This window comes from Centropristis striata, chromosome 1 (assembly GCF_030273125.1).
Source record: "Centropristis striata isolate RG_2023a ecotype Rhode Island chromosome 1, C.striata_1.0, whole genome shotgun sequence".
In the NCBI taxonomy this organism is placed as follows: Eukaryota; Metazoa; Chordata; class Actinopteri; order Perciformes; family Serranidae; genus Centropristis; species Centropristis striata.
Window position 1 is genome coordinate 28172659 of NC_081517.1, and position 16765 is coordinate 28189423.

At 39.0% G+C, this 16765-nt stretch overlaps 1 protein-coding gene across 1 annotated transcript; it reads right to left on the reverse strand.

Annotated features, from left to right (window-relative positions):
• Window positions 1-418: 418 nt before the first annotated feature.
• On the reverse strand, window positions 419-14371 carry cacng1a (calcium channel, voltage-dependent, gamma subunit 1a). The gene is made up of 4 exons (XM_059334919.1): window positions 14134-14371; window positions 7116-7190; window positions 1259-1405; window positions 419-1150 (listed from the first exon to the last, which is right to left on the reverse strand). Exons 1-4 carry the CDS (start codon window positions 14369-14371, stop codon window positions 918-920), a joined length of 693 nt encoding a protein of 230 aa, XP_059190902.1. The 3' UTR covers window positions 419-917.
• Window positions 14372-16765: the final 2394 nt, after the last annotated feature.

Consider the following 16765-nt stretch of genomic DNA (forward strand, 5'->3'; position numbering starts at 1 on the left):
ACCTGCTCTGTGCTACTGCTTTGCTTGAAATCAGTCATTTATTCATGACGCTCTTATTCTAAAGGGACATTCTTGATCTTAAAGATTCTAAATAAATCTTACAAATAAAACTAAACATTTGAATACACGTCTCGACTTCTCTTACTTAATTGATATTTCTTGTAAGTAGGTGATTCCTTGAGCAACCCCATACAAAAACCAACAGATGAACATTAGATATGTACAAGATATCATACATGATGCAGTACACAAAGTCACGTAAAGTCACCTAATGTAGATGTCAGGCAATGATTGTATGCACTATATTCTCAAAAACAGAAATAAACCTAAATTCTTAACATTTGGGAGACAGTGGCATGTGATAAAATGTGGTCGCCCATAAAGTTGGAATAAAATGTTGTTGTTTTTTTTACCTCTTTCCATTAAATGATTGATTTATTCTTGACAGATAAAGAGTTTATCTTCTCAAAACTTTATGAATCAATATCTTCCAAACATATCACAATGAAAATGAAACCACTATTATCAGAGGATTGTGTCGGAAAACAAAATCATTCCAACTTTATGGGCGACCATGTAATTTTTAGCATTTCTTTTTAAACATGCCAGCAGTAAGTTACAAGTGTAGAGAAAAACGGAAACACCATAAAAGTGCTTACAAATAATTGCAAATGGTATTTGGACCAGGTTTCTGAGAAGTATGGTGTTATTTTAAGACCCCTGTTAGATTTAAGCTCTGGTCTCCAACATGGCGAAGGATTTTTATAAGAGGAGTTCTACATTTTACATTCTCTGTGCACATAATGGATAAGGCAAACATTTGAAATGCCATCAAAAGCCCCATATTCAAGTGACTGTATAATTACAGGGAGGTAAATTTCCCATCATCACTATGGTCCATCCTGTCTGTCTAGCTATCACTCGACTTGCTCCGGCTCGGCATCCATGCAAGTCTCCCATGGATTTCTTGGCATCTGGGGCATGGAGAGGAGAAGCAGGGCGATGCCAGTGAGGAAGAGGAGGACGAAGCCTGTGCAGGCACAAGCGAAGGACCAGGAGTAGAAGTACTCGATCCAGATCGTATCCTCGCTTTCGATCATGCGCTTCACTGATTGACGCATCACCTCCAGCGAGATGAAGGCACAGAGACCTGGGAGGGAGTAAATGTGTGAATGTGAGTACAGCTCTTATAAACTCCCGTACTCTCCTCATAGGATGCATGATCATGAAGACAATGTTGCTGGTTAACTGAACTCACCTGCAAATGCGAAGAACATGCCTGCAGGTTTGAGGAGGTAATCTCTTCCTTTGCCCTTACCGGTACACGACCCCGCCAAACACAGAGAGCCCAGGATCATGAAGGCCAGACTGAAGATGGAGATGGCTGCAGCCGAGATGTTGTACTCTGGGAAGAAGACATCAAGAGATTGACGTTGAATTAAAAGGAAAGCCCTGTGCGTCTTAAACAGATGCTAAAGGGTGCCTTGTACGTTTGCCTGCCATTATAACTATTTTTGTTAGATGATACATTGTCCCAGAAATGTAAAAACAATAAACAATACAACAATCTTTTTTTCTCTTTTTTTATTAACTTTCTATTAATTCCATTCAGCATTGTCCATTAGCATTTAACATCTCAAACATATGTTTTCCATGCATACAGGACATGCAAATGCTTCACACCAGGATCAAAAACATAAATTGCTAAAAAAAAAAAAAGACAATTAAACCCAAAATTTAGTAGACAACAGATGAGATAATTTTTCCCTACCATCCGCATTTCAATTCCCCTCTTGTAAAGACCTTTCTCTCCTGATGAAGGATAATGCTGGACACAATCTTGTGAACATTAAACATTTAAAATTTGTAGCAAGAACTAAGGGAATCCGTAAGTTACATTGCTTTTTCCAGATATAGTCTGTTCTCAATGGTGTTACAAAATCAACCCAGTTTACCCATAAATTCTTACAACAATCATTTTATAATAGGATTATAATGCAAGTAAACCCCTTCAAAGAGCAATGAACATTTGATTCTTAAGAACATCTACACATGAATGTGAAAAAATATATAAAAATACTCTGAATAAAATAAAACAACACACCAGAAATGACAGTAAAACATGTTTCAATATTTTTTTTATTTCTGTTCATTTGTGAAAACATGCTAAGGTGCTGCGCCCGGGTCTAATAGTCACTGTTTGTCAGCCAAAATTATGGTGGTCATGTCTTTGTAGTGTTAAGTTGATATTGTAATTAATGTGACAGGATTATTGCATTGGTGTCAAACACTGCAGCAGTACCTGACAACCTAGGGTGATACCAGTTGACCATTTAATGTTTGCTTCATAAATAGAAAGACATCGACTAGTGGTGAAGACAGAACATAAGACATACATCATCTACTATCAATAAGAAGACACTGCTTTAACAAGCAGTGGACATTGTTGAAAATCATCACACTGTTGGGTAGTTGGTGACAAAAGCCAATTTTTTGTTCAATAGCTTAAATACAAAATTACCAAACACTTTCAAGGCTGCTTATTTTGTCCCACCCCAATTTGTTTTACATTTTGAGCCAGTATGTAGTACGGGATCCTTTAGAAATTAGCTGGTTTTGCACATCAATGTCCTTGGAAATGCTCTTAAATCATTAGTGTCAGGTGAGGATTAAAGGCTTAGGCCTCATTCTATTTTTTTTCATTGCCCACAATTCCCACTAAAAACATACATGAATGCATCAGTTCCAGAGAGTTTTCTACCCTGTCTATTGCACCCCAAGCTGTTTGATTTCTTCTGACTACATGAATCTTAAAAAAATTGGTCACAAATGTATAGTTTCATTTTAAGAAAAGAACTCAGCAGCACTGTAGTTTGTAGAAATAGTTACTCAGACTAGAGTACGGTGCATTAGTTTGGGACTATTTTCAGCTGTGGAATAACACAAATTTGGCGCTTTGGTAAGTTTTTACATTATGTGGGATTGCCTTTAAAGTAAATTACAGTGCTCATGTTCTACAGTGTGTCTCACTGATATAGGAAACAACCAGACTTGGTATAAAGGCAATAGAATTTCCACTGAACACAAATCCACTATATGAATGAAATTTGTTGACAGAACCAGGGTGTCTATGTAACAGGAACAGCAGCTGGCTTGTTTTTCCGATCAGTGAGGTAGATAGGATGTGAGGCCTTTGATCTGCCGCCTGTTTGCCTGTGAACCATGCCCAGGGGAGAGGTGCTCCTTTGGGGGAGAGAGCCTTCATCTTCTGCTGGCAGGGGAGGACGGGCCGCACCCTGAACACTCTGTGCTCTCTGAGATACTGCACGTCTGTGAACGAGTGGCGAGCTCAACACCAAAGTTTCTCAACACCAAGAGCAAGGTAAACATCAAAGGATGCCAGTGTTTCTAGTCAAACAAGGCTTACTCTACCGGTATGCTGAAGGATTCCTCTTTCATCAAAAACATGAGACTGACATATAAAGAAGTCTGTAGTACTGCAGGTCAGGGAAATAAAAAAAAGGCTTCATTCAGGCTAAAAGGTGTTTGGGTGTGAAGTCAGAATATTGATTTCTGATATGTCACTATCTCTATGAGACAGTTTTACATAAAGTAGCTTTGCTCTTTATGTGTATGTTTGCACTGCAAATACATGTGTGCCTGTGTGTGCAGGCTATATTCATGTATGCATGTCTGTAGGCTAGTGTGGGTTCATGTGTATTTTGGTGGGATTATATTAATTTAGGGGCTACACATGGTGCAGTGTTAAGCACATTTCTCAGAACAAGAGGGTTGTAGGTTCAAATCCGGCTTGTGGCTCTTCAGTGTGGAGTTTGCATGTTTATCCCTGTGTCAGCGTGGGTTCTCTACGGGTCCTCCGGCTTCCTCCCACAGTCCAAAAACATGCAGGTTAGATTAAAAATTGCCCTTCGGTGTGAATGAAAGCGTGTATCCCGTCTCTCTCCCAATGTCAGCTAGATAAATGTTTAAGGATAATGATTGAATATGTATAAGGCATGTGCATATGTTGATTTGTGATTTGATGGATGAAAATATGTTTGAGGATTTAAGACTTGTTTTCGTTGCCCTTCTTCTGGCAGATATGGCACATGCTCACCTTTACATACCTAGTTATACACAGTTGCCCATAAAGTTGGAATCATCTTTTTCAGACACAATCCTTTGTTAATTGTGGTTTCATTTCCATTGTGATATGAAGAGATTAATAAGGTTTTGAGAAGATATACACACAATCATTTCATGGAAAGAGGTAAGAAATATTTTATACCAACTTTAAGGGTGACCGTATATCTGTCAATGTGCCCTTAAGCAGAATTGTTTTCCATTTCTATATACACACACACACACACACCCACACACACGCAGGTGAAACTGTGTTTCTGGCCACCGTATACATATGGGCTATGAGTTTGTTTTGCCAATGTTTTGTGTGCCCTGAGAACGAGGACACTCCTCCAAAATAATATGGCACTGTAGACATTTTGCAGTCTTATAGCATCCTTAACTGTTCTTGCTGATTTTCATCACACTTCATTTACTTTATACTGGCAAACTCCCTATGGCAGATAAGAGTCTCACTGTATGGATGGATGTGCCTCTGGTGACATACATCTACTATGTTCATTCAACCTTATGCACCATTATGGTATAGCCAAAAGACCCACTCAAGGGTGAATAACATCAGTGAACTGAGATCAGTATTGCAATCATTCCAGCAAACTTGCAGTGGGTCTCTCAAGGGCTGGCTATCAGCACTGGGATACTGCATCTCTCTCTCTCTGTGTGTGTGTGTGTGTGTGTGTGTGTGTGTGTGTGTGTGTGTGTGTGTGTGTGTGTGTGTGCGTGTCACAGGATGGGGGAGGGTGCCTATGTATTCTTGCATTAGCATCTCTGAGTTTAGGGTGTGGGGGTGTTTGCAAGACTATTCGCATTTACACCCCAATGATTGAGTGTGACAGTGCTCCACATGTGCTCGGCCCCCTAACGCACATTACATGGGAGGGCTGTCATACAACAAGCTCTCTACGGGCTCAGTACGATCACAGCAGGAACAGGGTCACTGGAGGGAGAATGGAAGTAATGGAAGATGGAAGGAACTAACACACACACACACGCACACACACACACACACACACACACACACACACACACACACACACACACACACACAGTACATGTCTTGCGCTGTACCTGAGGCACCATGTGTGAACTGGGACTTAGTGGGTGAACTTTGACCCCTTGCTGGAGACCATAATTGGGAAAGCAAACTCTGACATATGCATTAACATAATGTTAATCCATTGCATAGTAGGTACAACCTACACAGGTCATAACTGCCTCTTTCCCTGAGAGCAGAAAAACATCTTCTAATTTAGAAGTCTGATCTCAATGGTTTTATTTTAGGTTTATTTTCTCTTAAGTCCTCATTATTTACTCATCTATCATGATTATAACTGCTGCACATATTTAGTTATGTGGTATTTGTTCTAAAGAAAATGTAGTATGTATATATATATATATATATATATATGGTCACTAAATCTAAAAATTCTTGATTGTCAGGTGGTGCTCAAAACTTAATGACATTTAATTCTAAATGTAGTAATGACTAACGTTTGTTGATGCCCCTGCATGAGGCATCATAAACTTTTTTCTTCATTCGCACAAATTTGTCATCATTTACGCTATAGTGCGGCACCATTACAACCAGTGGTGGAAAGTAACTACGTACATTTACTCAAGTATTGTACTTAAGTATCATTTGAGGCACTTGCACTTTACTTGAGTATTTCCATTTTGTGTAACTTTAGCTAGCTAAATAGCTAGCTGACAGATTTAGTTACTTTTCATGTCAATATTTAACATAAAAAACATAATACATTTTAAAGTGATGAGACATTTAAAAAATAAAAATAAATCACATAAAAGTATATTAAGTAGTTTAAATGGATACATAAATGCATCAATAATAATAATCCAACAATATTATATTTTATAAAACAATCTTTTTGGGTACATTCTGCATAACAAGTACTTTTACTTTTGATACTTTAAATACATTTTGATGCTGATACTTTGTACTTTTACCTAAGTAGGTTTGAATGCTGAGTTTTACTTGTAGTAGAGTAATTCTACAGTGTGGTATTAGTATTTTTTACTTAAGTAAGGAATCTGAATATACTTCTTCCACCATTGATTACAACTCGCTTGGAAGAAAACATGAATGCTTTAAGTTCTATTTAGAACATCGAGGAGAGTAGTTCAGCCTCTTTTTGCCAAATTGAGTATTATAACACTGAGAAAATATATCCTGACAAAAACAGATAGACAAACAAAAAAAGGAATTCACGGGTCAAAATGTTTTTCCACCTGTTGTCAAGGATAAAAAGGGAACTTAACTAGAAAAAAATGTTCTGTTTCAAGAACAGAAAAGAAAACAATTTAGATCAGACTTAGAAAATGGATCACCAGTTTCACTTGCATCTCGTGCAACATTGACTTCTTGCCAGTGGAACAAGGGGCTGGGAAAGATTAAGCAAAATCTAACTGCCTTTCACCCAGAACTTTCTTGTGTCCTGTGAAAGGTTTTGCAATTGACAGTCACCTGCTGCAACATCAATGACTGTTCTGCAATCAGAAGTGAAACATGAATGAAAATCTGAACCCACAGAGAGCAGGGCAGCGGCAGCAGGTGAGGTCAGTTGGGAGTATGTTATGTAGCCAGCTTGATTTTCAACTTCACACATATGCCTTTTATCTTTTTGTTCAGGTGTTTGTAGCCTGGGTGCAATCTAGCAAACCAGCTTGTTTTACCACCAGTTTTGAGCAGAACCACTGCAATCAAGGATGTGTCATCGACAAGTGCTAAATGAAAAACATTTTTCAGTTCCAAAACCATTTATTCTTGGTTGAAATGATCTGAATGGTTCAAAATTAGGTGCACAAACTGAAATGGAACTGCTTCCATGTTAGGGGAAAAAGGGGTAACAGTCTGAGTATATACTAATGTCCCAAGGAACATGTTTACAAAATGAATTCACAAATGAAAGGATGGAATAAAAGTAACCACCCACAAACCAAAAACAGAAACCTACCTTTCTGTGTTTTATATTCAAATATCTCAGCATCCTGTCCTGGAGTGAAGTGTCTGAAGTAAGTGCAGTTTTCCTCTGTGAAAAGAAACAAAAGAAAAAAGAATTCAGTTCAATGTTAAACCCACATGGTTGATGCATTACCAAACAGCTGCTTATTCACAGATTCATCAGATGCAAAGCAACCTTTATTTAGCTCTATTTCGGTCTCCACTAGCTGTTGAAGAAAAAGGTTGGCTCTTTAGGTGCAACCAGCTAGCTGCTAACTGTGTCTGTATGCAGTTTGATGTTGGCCAGGAAAGGTTAAGGTTGGACTTTAGAGCTTTTATGGTAAAAACAATTATTACTGCTGTAAATGGTTTTTGAGAACAATGAGACTGGATGTAAACTATAGACTATATAAAAGAAGTTCGGAGATGTTGAAAATGTTTAACTCATTTGAGAAGTAGGGTTATTTTCTCATAGACTTTTATACAAGGTTTATTCTTGATCGAAACAGTAACCTTTCATGCCATCAAAATCAAAATAAAGGGCTGTAAAACTCCAAATGACCCTTTAATTAATAGTTAATTCTCTGTGGGTTTGTCACCATTGGCCTTTCACATTACACAGTCATTTGGCCTGATATTATATTAAGTTTTAATAATTAAAACTTCACTCGATTTGATTGAACTGTTCTTTTATGTTTTTTTTTAGTTCGGCTTTGTCTTATGAAATTTAATGACATTACATTTAAATGTCCTTATATGCAAATACATGCTTCATGCATAAAAAGCAAAGATACCATCAAGAGGAGACATGAGTCTTATAGTTAATAAGTTAATAAAATGTCCCTGTGATGGAACATTTTAACTGCTTTGATGACCAGTCTGTTGTGTGGAAGATTTCTACTGTGAGCTTATTCTTTCATTACTTCATTTTGTTGTCTTATGTCTTTCTTTGCTGAACCAATGCACATTTATACCCTTCTATTCATCATAAATAAACTATAGATCATTTTGCACCCTATGAATACGATGCTTTGAACACTTCACACCATCTATTCCATATTCACATTCCACCTCTCACAGATTGACACCACCAGGATAATATTACCACTAAAATGTCTGCGTGATGCTGTGCAGACCCTGGTCTGCTTTGTGTGCTCTGACTGTCAAAGTAAAAATGGTTACAGCAGTCATCACTATCCTTTTTTTCGACGAGGTGTTAAACCTTTGGGATTTACACAAATAAAGCCAGGGTGCATTATGTGATCACAGGCGGGTTTGGTAGAGTAAATACTCCCTGATGCTATGCCAAGTGTAAAAGCAAAAAAAACAGGTTTGGTTTCCCATCAAATCTTGATTACATTTGACTTATCTTGTACCACATACTTCCTGTTGGAATTTAAACATCTATATGGTTAAAAGTAGATTATCAAGTGCATACATGGTGGCTCACCCTTAACATCTGAGGCTTTATTTCACGTGACACATTTCTGAAAGCAGAAAAAAATGTCACATGGGTGCACATGATCATATGTACAATGCGAATGGGAACATGTATGTGCGGTATGTAAAACTAGATCACTTCTAGTCTCTTGCAAAGTCAAGTGCACATCAATGATGTTGGTTATGCTATGAGGTCTGCACTCACACGCATGTTGCTAATCCCCTCTGCAGTCTCACCACAGGACATCAGTGAAATGCTTTCATGTTAAAATATGTAGTACTGCATGGTATCATATCACGGTGAGAGCTCAATGACCCATGCTGGGAGGGTAAAGCAATTTTCCTATGTACCCTGGAAACCATGAAAATAAGCTAAAGGGGGTCCTATCAGGATATAGCAAGTAATTTGACATAATAGGCAGAAACACTATCTCTGAATCATGTTTTTCCAAGCCAAGTCAACATTGCAATGTTGATCAAAAACCTTTTTTTGAAATTAAAGGCTTTTAATATTGTGGTCCAACACAATACAGCACACACGTACCAAAAATATGTTTTTATGAATGAGGATAGAGACTGGCCATAAAAAAACAGAGTTTGTTACTAAGCAACAAGCTCCACTGTTTTCACTGTAGAAGGCACATACAATATGATGGTGTGATAGAAGCTCATCAGTTTTACTGTTTAATGTTCAAACAGAAGACTGAAAAATATATTTGAACTTCACTCAATATTCATGTTTTTAAGGAAATGCAAATCCACCCAACAGTCTGCTTCATCTCTTTGCTGTAACACCAAACAACTCTTTTAAAAACAGGAAACATGATCTCTGGATGAGATCTCTCCATTCACTAAATGCGTATCTGGTTTGTTATGTATGTTTTAAGTGGAGCCACTTAGCATTTATTAAGGCTTGGAGTGGATGCTTTGAGCTCATTATCTGTATCAAGCAGCTTTATTCTCACGTGACTGCATATGTGTTGCCTAATTACACCTTTTTGTACCATCTTTAGAACACAAGCTTCAACAAAAGTATGATGACAAGCTGGTGGTCATAAATGAATCTGTTTGCATCTGTAGAAATCTACCACAGGCAAACACACTCTATTGCACTGCTGCCCCACTTGTTGCTGGTCCTCTTCTTGCTAGACGCTGCTGACAGCCTCTGCAAAGCCTCTCTTGTCCCTAATAGGGCAATACGTCACTTTTCCTAAGTTCAGGAGAGGACGTAGCTCTATTCTGAACATCACAAATCACACTTTTTATGGTGCTGCTCTGCACTGTCTATTCATTTTGTCTGCAGCGGGAGTTAAGATTGGCCAGACCTTTGAGCCCTGGCTTTTGTTTTGTCGGCTCTATTTGGGTGATGTAACCGCCCTCAATCTTTGGTTCTATCAGCTAACACAAGTGCAGACAACTGCAATTATGTCGTTGGGTCAACACAAGTGTACATGCCACCAAAAATATTATATTTCTATAGTCCTTTCTTTCTTTCTTTCTTCCTTTGCTATGCAGGTTTTAATGATAGACTTTTCTGATAAATACCCTACGCTATGGTATGCAACGATACGATATGTTACAATATGATACGATAGGTTATGATATGATACGATACGTTACGATACGATACGTTACGTGACCATATGATACTTTACCATACATTACGATACCATATAAGTTACCATACGATACGATATATTATGTTACGTTACAATACGTTACCATACCATACAATGCAATATGTTACCATACGATACGTTACTTTACAATACGTCACTATAGGATACGTTACCATACCTTACAATATGATACGTTAGCATACGATACCAATATGATATGTTACCATTCGATACATTACCATATGATCCGTTAATATACCATACAATACGATACTTTACCATACCATACAATATGATACCAACCAAACCAAAATGTATTCAAGGAAATAACAATTACATCTCATCAACATTTTATTTCTGATCACTGCTCGGGTCTGTAATTTAAACTCCAAATTAGTAAACCAGAGCTTAAATTCAACTAAAAACCCTCAGAAGCATATGGACACATATCTATATAAGTGCCATCACAGCAGGTCACTCCCTATACTTTTATATACGATGCCAATCCCTGGGTCGGTAGGTCATTTGAGTGCCTGTAAAGGCAAAATACCAGTAATACCAATATCTTTTTGGACTATGTCTCCCATCCCCGGGCAGTGTGAAGTAATATGAGTGACCATGTTAGCTGCACGGAGATGTGAAGCAGCAGGAAGGTCTCGTGGGAACAGCTTGGTCGGGACTGCAGGTCTTAGAGCTATGCCTGACTTTTGACTACCATGCGGCCCTGTCACTCAGAAGACCACTGCACTGAGCGTTAACACTTGACACTCGCGGCTTCCGCCCAAGACAGCTGAGTATTTACGTGGCCTATATTTATAACCACAACGGCTGTTTGCTGAGCAGTTTGCACGATATGATTTTAAAAATCACAACGTTTCCTTTCCTGTAACCATGGTGAATACATTACATTTATCGTCCTTCTTTGTATGCTTTGAAAGCTTGCAGCAGTTCAGAAAACCAGTATGAAAAGAGATCCCATATGAAAACAAAGCAAAAGCACCTAAAACAAAAATAGCCCTCAGGTAAATGTTTTTGAAATGTTCTTTCTTTGAGCTGAATAGACATTTAATGTAGGTCTGTATAATATGCATACAAAGTTTCTGAGATCATCTCACCATCTGTGCTTTGTCAGCAGAACACCTAAACAACAACTCAGTCCATATTTTCCAGTGTCTCACAGCGAGAGAGACCTCAACAGATACTGTTTAAGTCCTGCTTTGGATCAGAGGTTGACACCTCTCTCTCGATGTGTGGCTATGGTAAACAGTAATGTTCCTGTCCAAATACAGCTACTGAGCTGGGAGAACCTCTGGAGATCGATGGTTTTACTTACTTCTTAAATAAAGGCTGCCAAGGTGGCCATCACATTCACTGACTTGAAAAAGTTTTGGCTCTTTGCATATAATATAATATAATATAATATAATATAATATAATATAATATAATATAATATAATATAATATAATATAATATGATATAATATAATATAATATAATATAATATAACAACAAAAGTATGCTAAATTAGAAAGAACCATCAATAAAATAATAACAAAGACATAAATAAGCAATATTAACAAGAAATACAAAAGTATTTACAATTAAACAAGAAATGTTAAAAAGCATTAAAACTTTAAACAATGAGATTTTAAATTTGAAAAAATATATACAATATAGAAAACCCCAACAATTCAAAATAGCACTTATTGTGGTTTACAGTTACAGACACAATCATTTCATGGAAAGAGTACTGTATGGGCGACCGTGTGTGTATATATATATATATATATATATATATATATGTATATATGTGTATATATATATATATATAAACTCACTTTACAAATATTTATAGATCACCACAACTGGCGTGTATGTGCATGTTCAGGCTTTACTATAAACATTTGCCACTTGTCTGCTGAATGCCCTGCATGCCTGGGTGGGTCGAGCTGATTTAGTATATTCAGCACATGCCTGCCATGTCTGCACCAACGAACCACCGTCATCTGCTCCTGGAATGGCCCTGCAGTGTAGACGGTGTCTGGGATTCCCCAATGTCTAACAGCCACCATCAGCTGGGACATATTTTTGGAGTTTCTGTCAGCTCTGTCAGTTGGACAAATTTGGTGGGAAATTCCATCCTAATTTACATATAAGTAACACGCAGGGTCAGATAACCATCAACAGTCAGATAATAGTTTCTCAGATATCAGTAAATTTGCCAGCGCAGTGCTACAGATGAGTGACTCTGACCACAAGTCATTAAGACATAAGTCACTTCTAGAAAGCAACTGCTCGATCTGTTTACATCCATTTTTATTAAATTACACCCTGCTTTTTATTCAAGCAGCTGTAAGAGCTTCCGTTAACATAGAGGGTTTATTTTGAGACATTCGTAGCAAGGTGAGCTGTTGTTAGGATACACAGGACCTCTGATCTGACCACATTATAACACCATCATAGCAGATGAGGTAGGTCCTTTACCTAAATACAAGTTTTACTGCAGTGTAAACATGCTCCTTTAAGTGGCTGTAGACAAAATTCAGTGGATTGTGGTGGCTGAGCTGGTGGCCTGCAGTTAAAGATGCTAACACCACGAGAACAATTCTAAAAACAGCAACAGTGTGGACAGAGCTAACACTGTAACCTGAGGGGGAACCGGGGTGGATGTTAAGATTCTGCGTCTCGGGAAGTCGTTAGTAGCAATATCCGCCTTATGCGAGCAGTGCAGAGCGGTGGTTAGTGTGTACTAACATGCACGGTCAGCTGGACCAGCTACAACAATCATTTGGTAATGTTTGTTGTCAACAAAGAACAGAGAAGCTCGGATTAAAACACACACGGAGGGAGGGTGACTGGTCTGAGATTGGAGCTGTTGTTGATTTCGTGGATTTATGAGTTTTAATGACTGGAGAAACTAAGTGGAGGTGATTCTCTTACACCAAAAAAAATATTCATCTATATGTTAGAAATGGTATTTGTTGAAATGAAATTACCGCAACACAGAAAGACACATTTTTCATATTTTTTTCAGCTGACCTGCTATGGTGTATACATACTAAAGATGGTTATTATAGGAAACTATATGACCGATAGAACACTGAAGTAAACTACCTAAACACTGTAAAAAGTAAGTTCTTAGTTACTTTGCAACACTGCTGATTGTGCACTATTTTAAAAAGCATTTCCTGAGGATGTTCCAAAGACTCTCTGTACATGTCAGGTACAGGCACTTGTGTTATATGGATCATGATGCTAGTTGTTTGTTTACTCATAAATACTTCTTTAAAGAGAGAGGACACAAAACCAGCTGGTGTGGAGTTTATTCAGCAAAAGCCTGCAGCCTCCTGGATGATGCTTGGCCATTTTTGGTTGATGTCAAATATCTACTGGGGTCAGGTTAAGTCTTTACAGCCAACTGATAGCTAAGGCATCCCCTGGAGGCCTTGTCATGGGGCCTGATCTAACTGGATGCTGTTCCCCCCCTCTCCTTCTGGCTTATTCAAAGGAACCCAGCTGATTGAGGCACAAGATAACTAATTACGGCTTACACTCAGAGACTTGTGTGTTATACTGATTTTAACACCACTGAAATAATGTTTCTTTTATGCTTTAGGTGAAAAATCAACTATAACTGCAACTATTTTCAAAAGTAAAAACAAGTTTATTACATTTTTGTAGGCTGCATGCATGTCACTCAGAATAGGATCTTTCTTCTGTTTCACAAGGAAGTTTATAATTTCATGACATGTCTGGTGATCATGCACCTCTATTCTTAGAAGCTTCATACCTCAGGGCTGAGGGCTGAATGGCATAGAAGCACCTCACAGTCACAGACAAACAATATTCATACCATATAGAACCACGCCTTTGATCTAAATGGTACAGCAACCGAGACAAAGTGTCTTTCAGCGTTAAATATAATTCTATCTGCCAGTTACAAAAACATGCTTTGCTTCAATTGTTTTCTTACCTCCAGGCAGGCTGATGGGTCCGCAGCCATGCCCGTCCTTGTAGTTTTCCGAGCTAATGTAGATGTACTTTTTGCACAGTCTCCACAGGCCGAAGTGGGCCGCCTCGCAGGTCCCATTGACTTTCTCCACCCGCGGGCTGAGCACTGCCCAGTAGTCCGTCACCACCGCCGTGAACATGCAAGCCATACCCACTAGCAGCACGAAGATGGCAATCTTTATCTTTGTGCGCTTGTGCATGTTTCCAGGTGATGAGGTTCTTGTTCAGTAAATATTCTTCCCCGGATTTAATAATAAGAGAAGTCTATAAAATTGGACGTTCTGCAATGTGAACACACTGGTCGGCGGTCCAGGGGCTTCTTTCTTCAGCGGCTGCAGCAAGCTTCCCAAAGTCTCTCCTCCTTCTCTCTCCACCTAAGACTAGTGTCTTCTCTCCCCTTGCCGTGAATCTGTGCCTCTGGTTCGAAGGGAAAGGGGCCAGACTGCTCTGCCCTAGTTTCAAGTCCCCTCTTCCCTACTCACTATGCTGTACAACTGTGGGACTGCAAGTTTAGACTTACAGCTGTTGAGGTAGATCAAGAAAGTTGATGACCACACCAACTGTCTGCCATGGTGGGCAATGGGCGTGGAGGATGCTGCATGTGTTGGTAGGTGTTTTGCTGGGGGGTGGGGGGGTCGAATGCTATAAATGTGACTGGTGAGTCAAGTTGTCAGCCTGTCTGCTTATCCGGTTTCACTGCCAGTGGGTAGAGATGCGTAATGTGCCATAATAAGTGGACTCACACAAACGGTTTCTTTTATCCGTGTGCACACGCAACTTTCAAAATGGACGTTTCAGCATTGTGAGAATAGTTTTCCCTGCTTCTAGTTTCCATCCATCTACAGTGGCTGTGTCTTCATTACAACACTGCCTCGGTGTGGATTTGTGCCTGTAAACTATTTATAAAGGGAAAGTCGACGTGTTTATAAAGTACGGCAGCAATGCTCCAGCTGTCAGACAACAGGATAGTTTCTCTGATGGAGCAATGCTGCATTAAGTAATTATGGTCAGCATGACAACTTTATATAATGTCTTGAGAGACTGACAGTCTCCTTATTCTTCTAAACAGTGTCAAGGTAAAGTCTTTCTTTGATTTTTCTCTGTGTGAATATCTCAGAGTGGGTTTAGAAGATTATATCAGTAAAACCATTATTCTCCTTCTTGCTGTCCTTCTGTTTAGAAATAACATACATTGTATTTAGTTGTACAAAGGAAAACGAGTGGGTATGTCACCCTGGACTGACAATACCTTTAAGAAAAGAAAATAAGAAAACATGAGCTAGTGTTAAGCCATGTGTATTTCAACAAGTTTCCTGCAAATGAGGCGACATTCAGCATAGACATGTTGGAAGCAACCAGCTATAGCTCTGATGAAGATTGAGCCAATATTTCTGTTTATAAGAAGGTACAACAGGCACAATAGTGGGCTTTTAGAAACTGACCATTTTTGAATGCACAGCTGTTTTGATGTTATTTAACTGCAGGGAGGTATCAGTAATGATAGCAGATAGTCAGTAATGATGTGAGGGTGGTTTAAATGTACTGCAGAGGCACCTATTTTATAATCTGCTCTGCCCCAGAGGTTGTTTCTCTTTGTTTCATTCACCCCATCAGTTTTGATTGCCTGCCCTGCCTGGATTAGCTTCATCTGTCACTTGTTCACCCTGTACTCACCAGACCTCCAGCTCACCTGCTCCTACTTCTGCATGGAGCTTTGTTTGCCTGTCATCTGCTGGTTGAACCTGTCTGCCTCTGTGGTGAACTAATTTAGACTCTGTCCTTCTTTCAGTGAATTTCCAAGGATGCTTGTGTGTATCCTCCTCGCGCATGTGCACCAATAATGCTTTATGCACAATCTTCTTCTTCTTTTGCCTGCATCGTAAAACCCCTTCAGATGATCCAGAATGTGGCGGTGCGCCTGGTGAACAACCAGCCAAAAAGGTCACATGTCACGCCGCTGCTCATCAAGCTCCACTGGCTACCTGTTGCAGGCCGCATTAAATTCAAATCTCTAATGTTCACCTACAACGTTGTCTCCGGTACTGCACCTACTTACTTGAATGCCATGATACAGGCATATGCTACCGCATGACTGTTGTGCTCTTCCAATGAACAACCACCGCCACCTATTGGACTTGAGTTTGGAGCAGTATATTAGCCATTGCGCACTATGGTCTCCCTGGGGTGTTAAAAATGGCGACCGACGAAGCAACCACACCTGCAGCGCAGTATGCTGTTTTTTGTATAAAATTATTTCTTCCTGCTTTTAAAAAAATGTTGAAAAGCACTGATGCCAATACCACATCCATTTTGTGCACTGGTTTTTAAAATTGTAGAGCTGAATTGAACGTAGGACCTGTTCAATGATACACACCTGCACACTATCTAGGCCATTCCATTTGTCTGTAGTATCCTTGACTTTTAGAAGCATCATGTATCTTTAATACCTTTGTCTGTACAAAAGAATCTTCACTGAACCTGCCAATTTTTGAGTCTGCACTTGTGTGTGCTTCTTGCCTCTGCTATTTCACTCAACAAAAACAACCTTTGCTATTGAAGACATTTAGTTGAAAGACAAAAAATTCACATTAGGA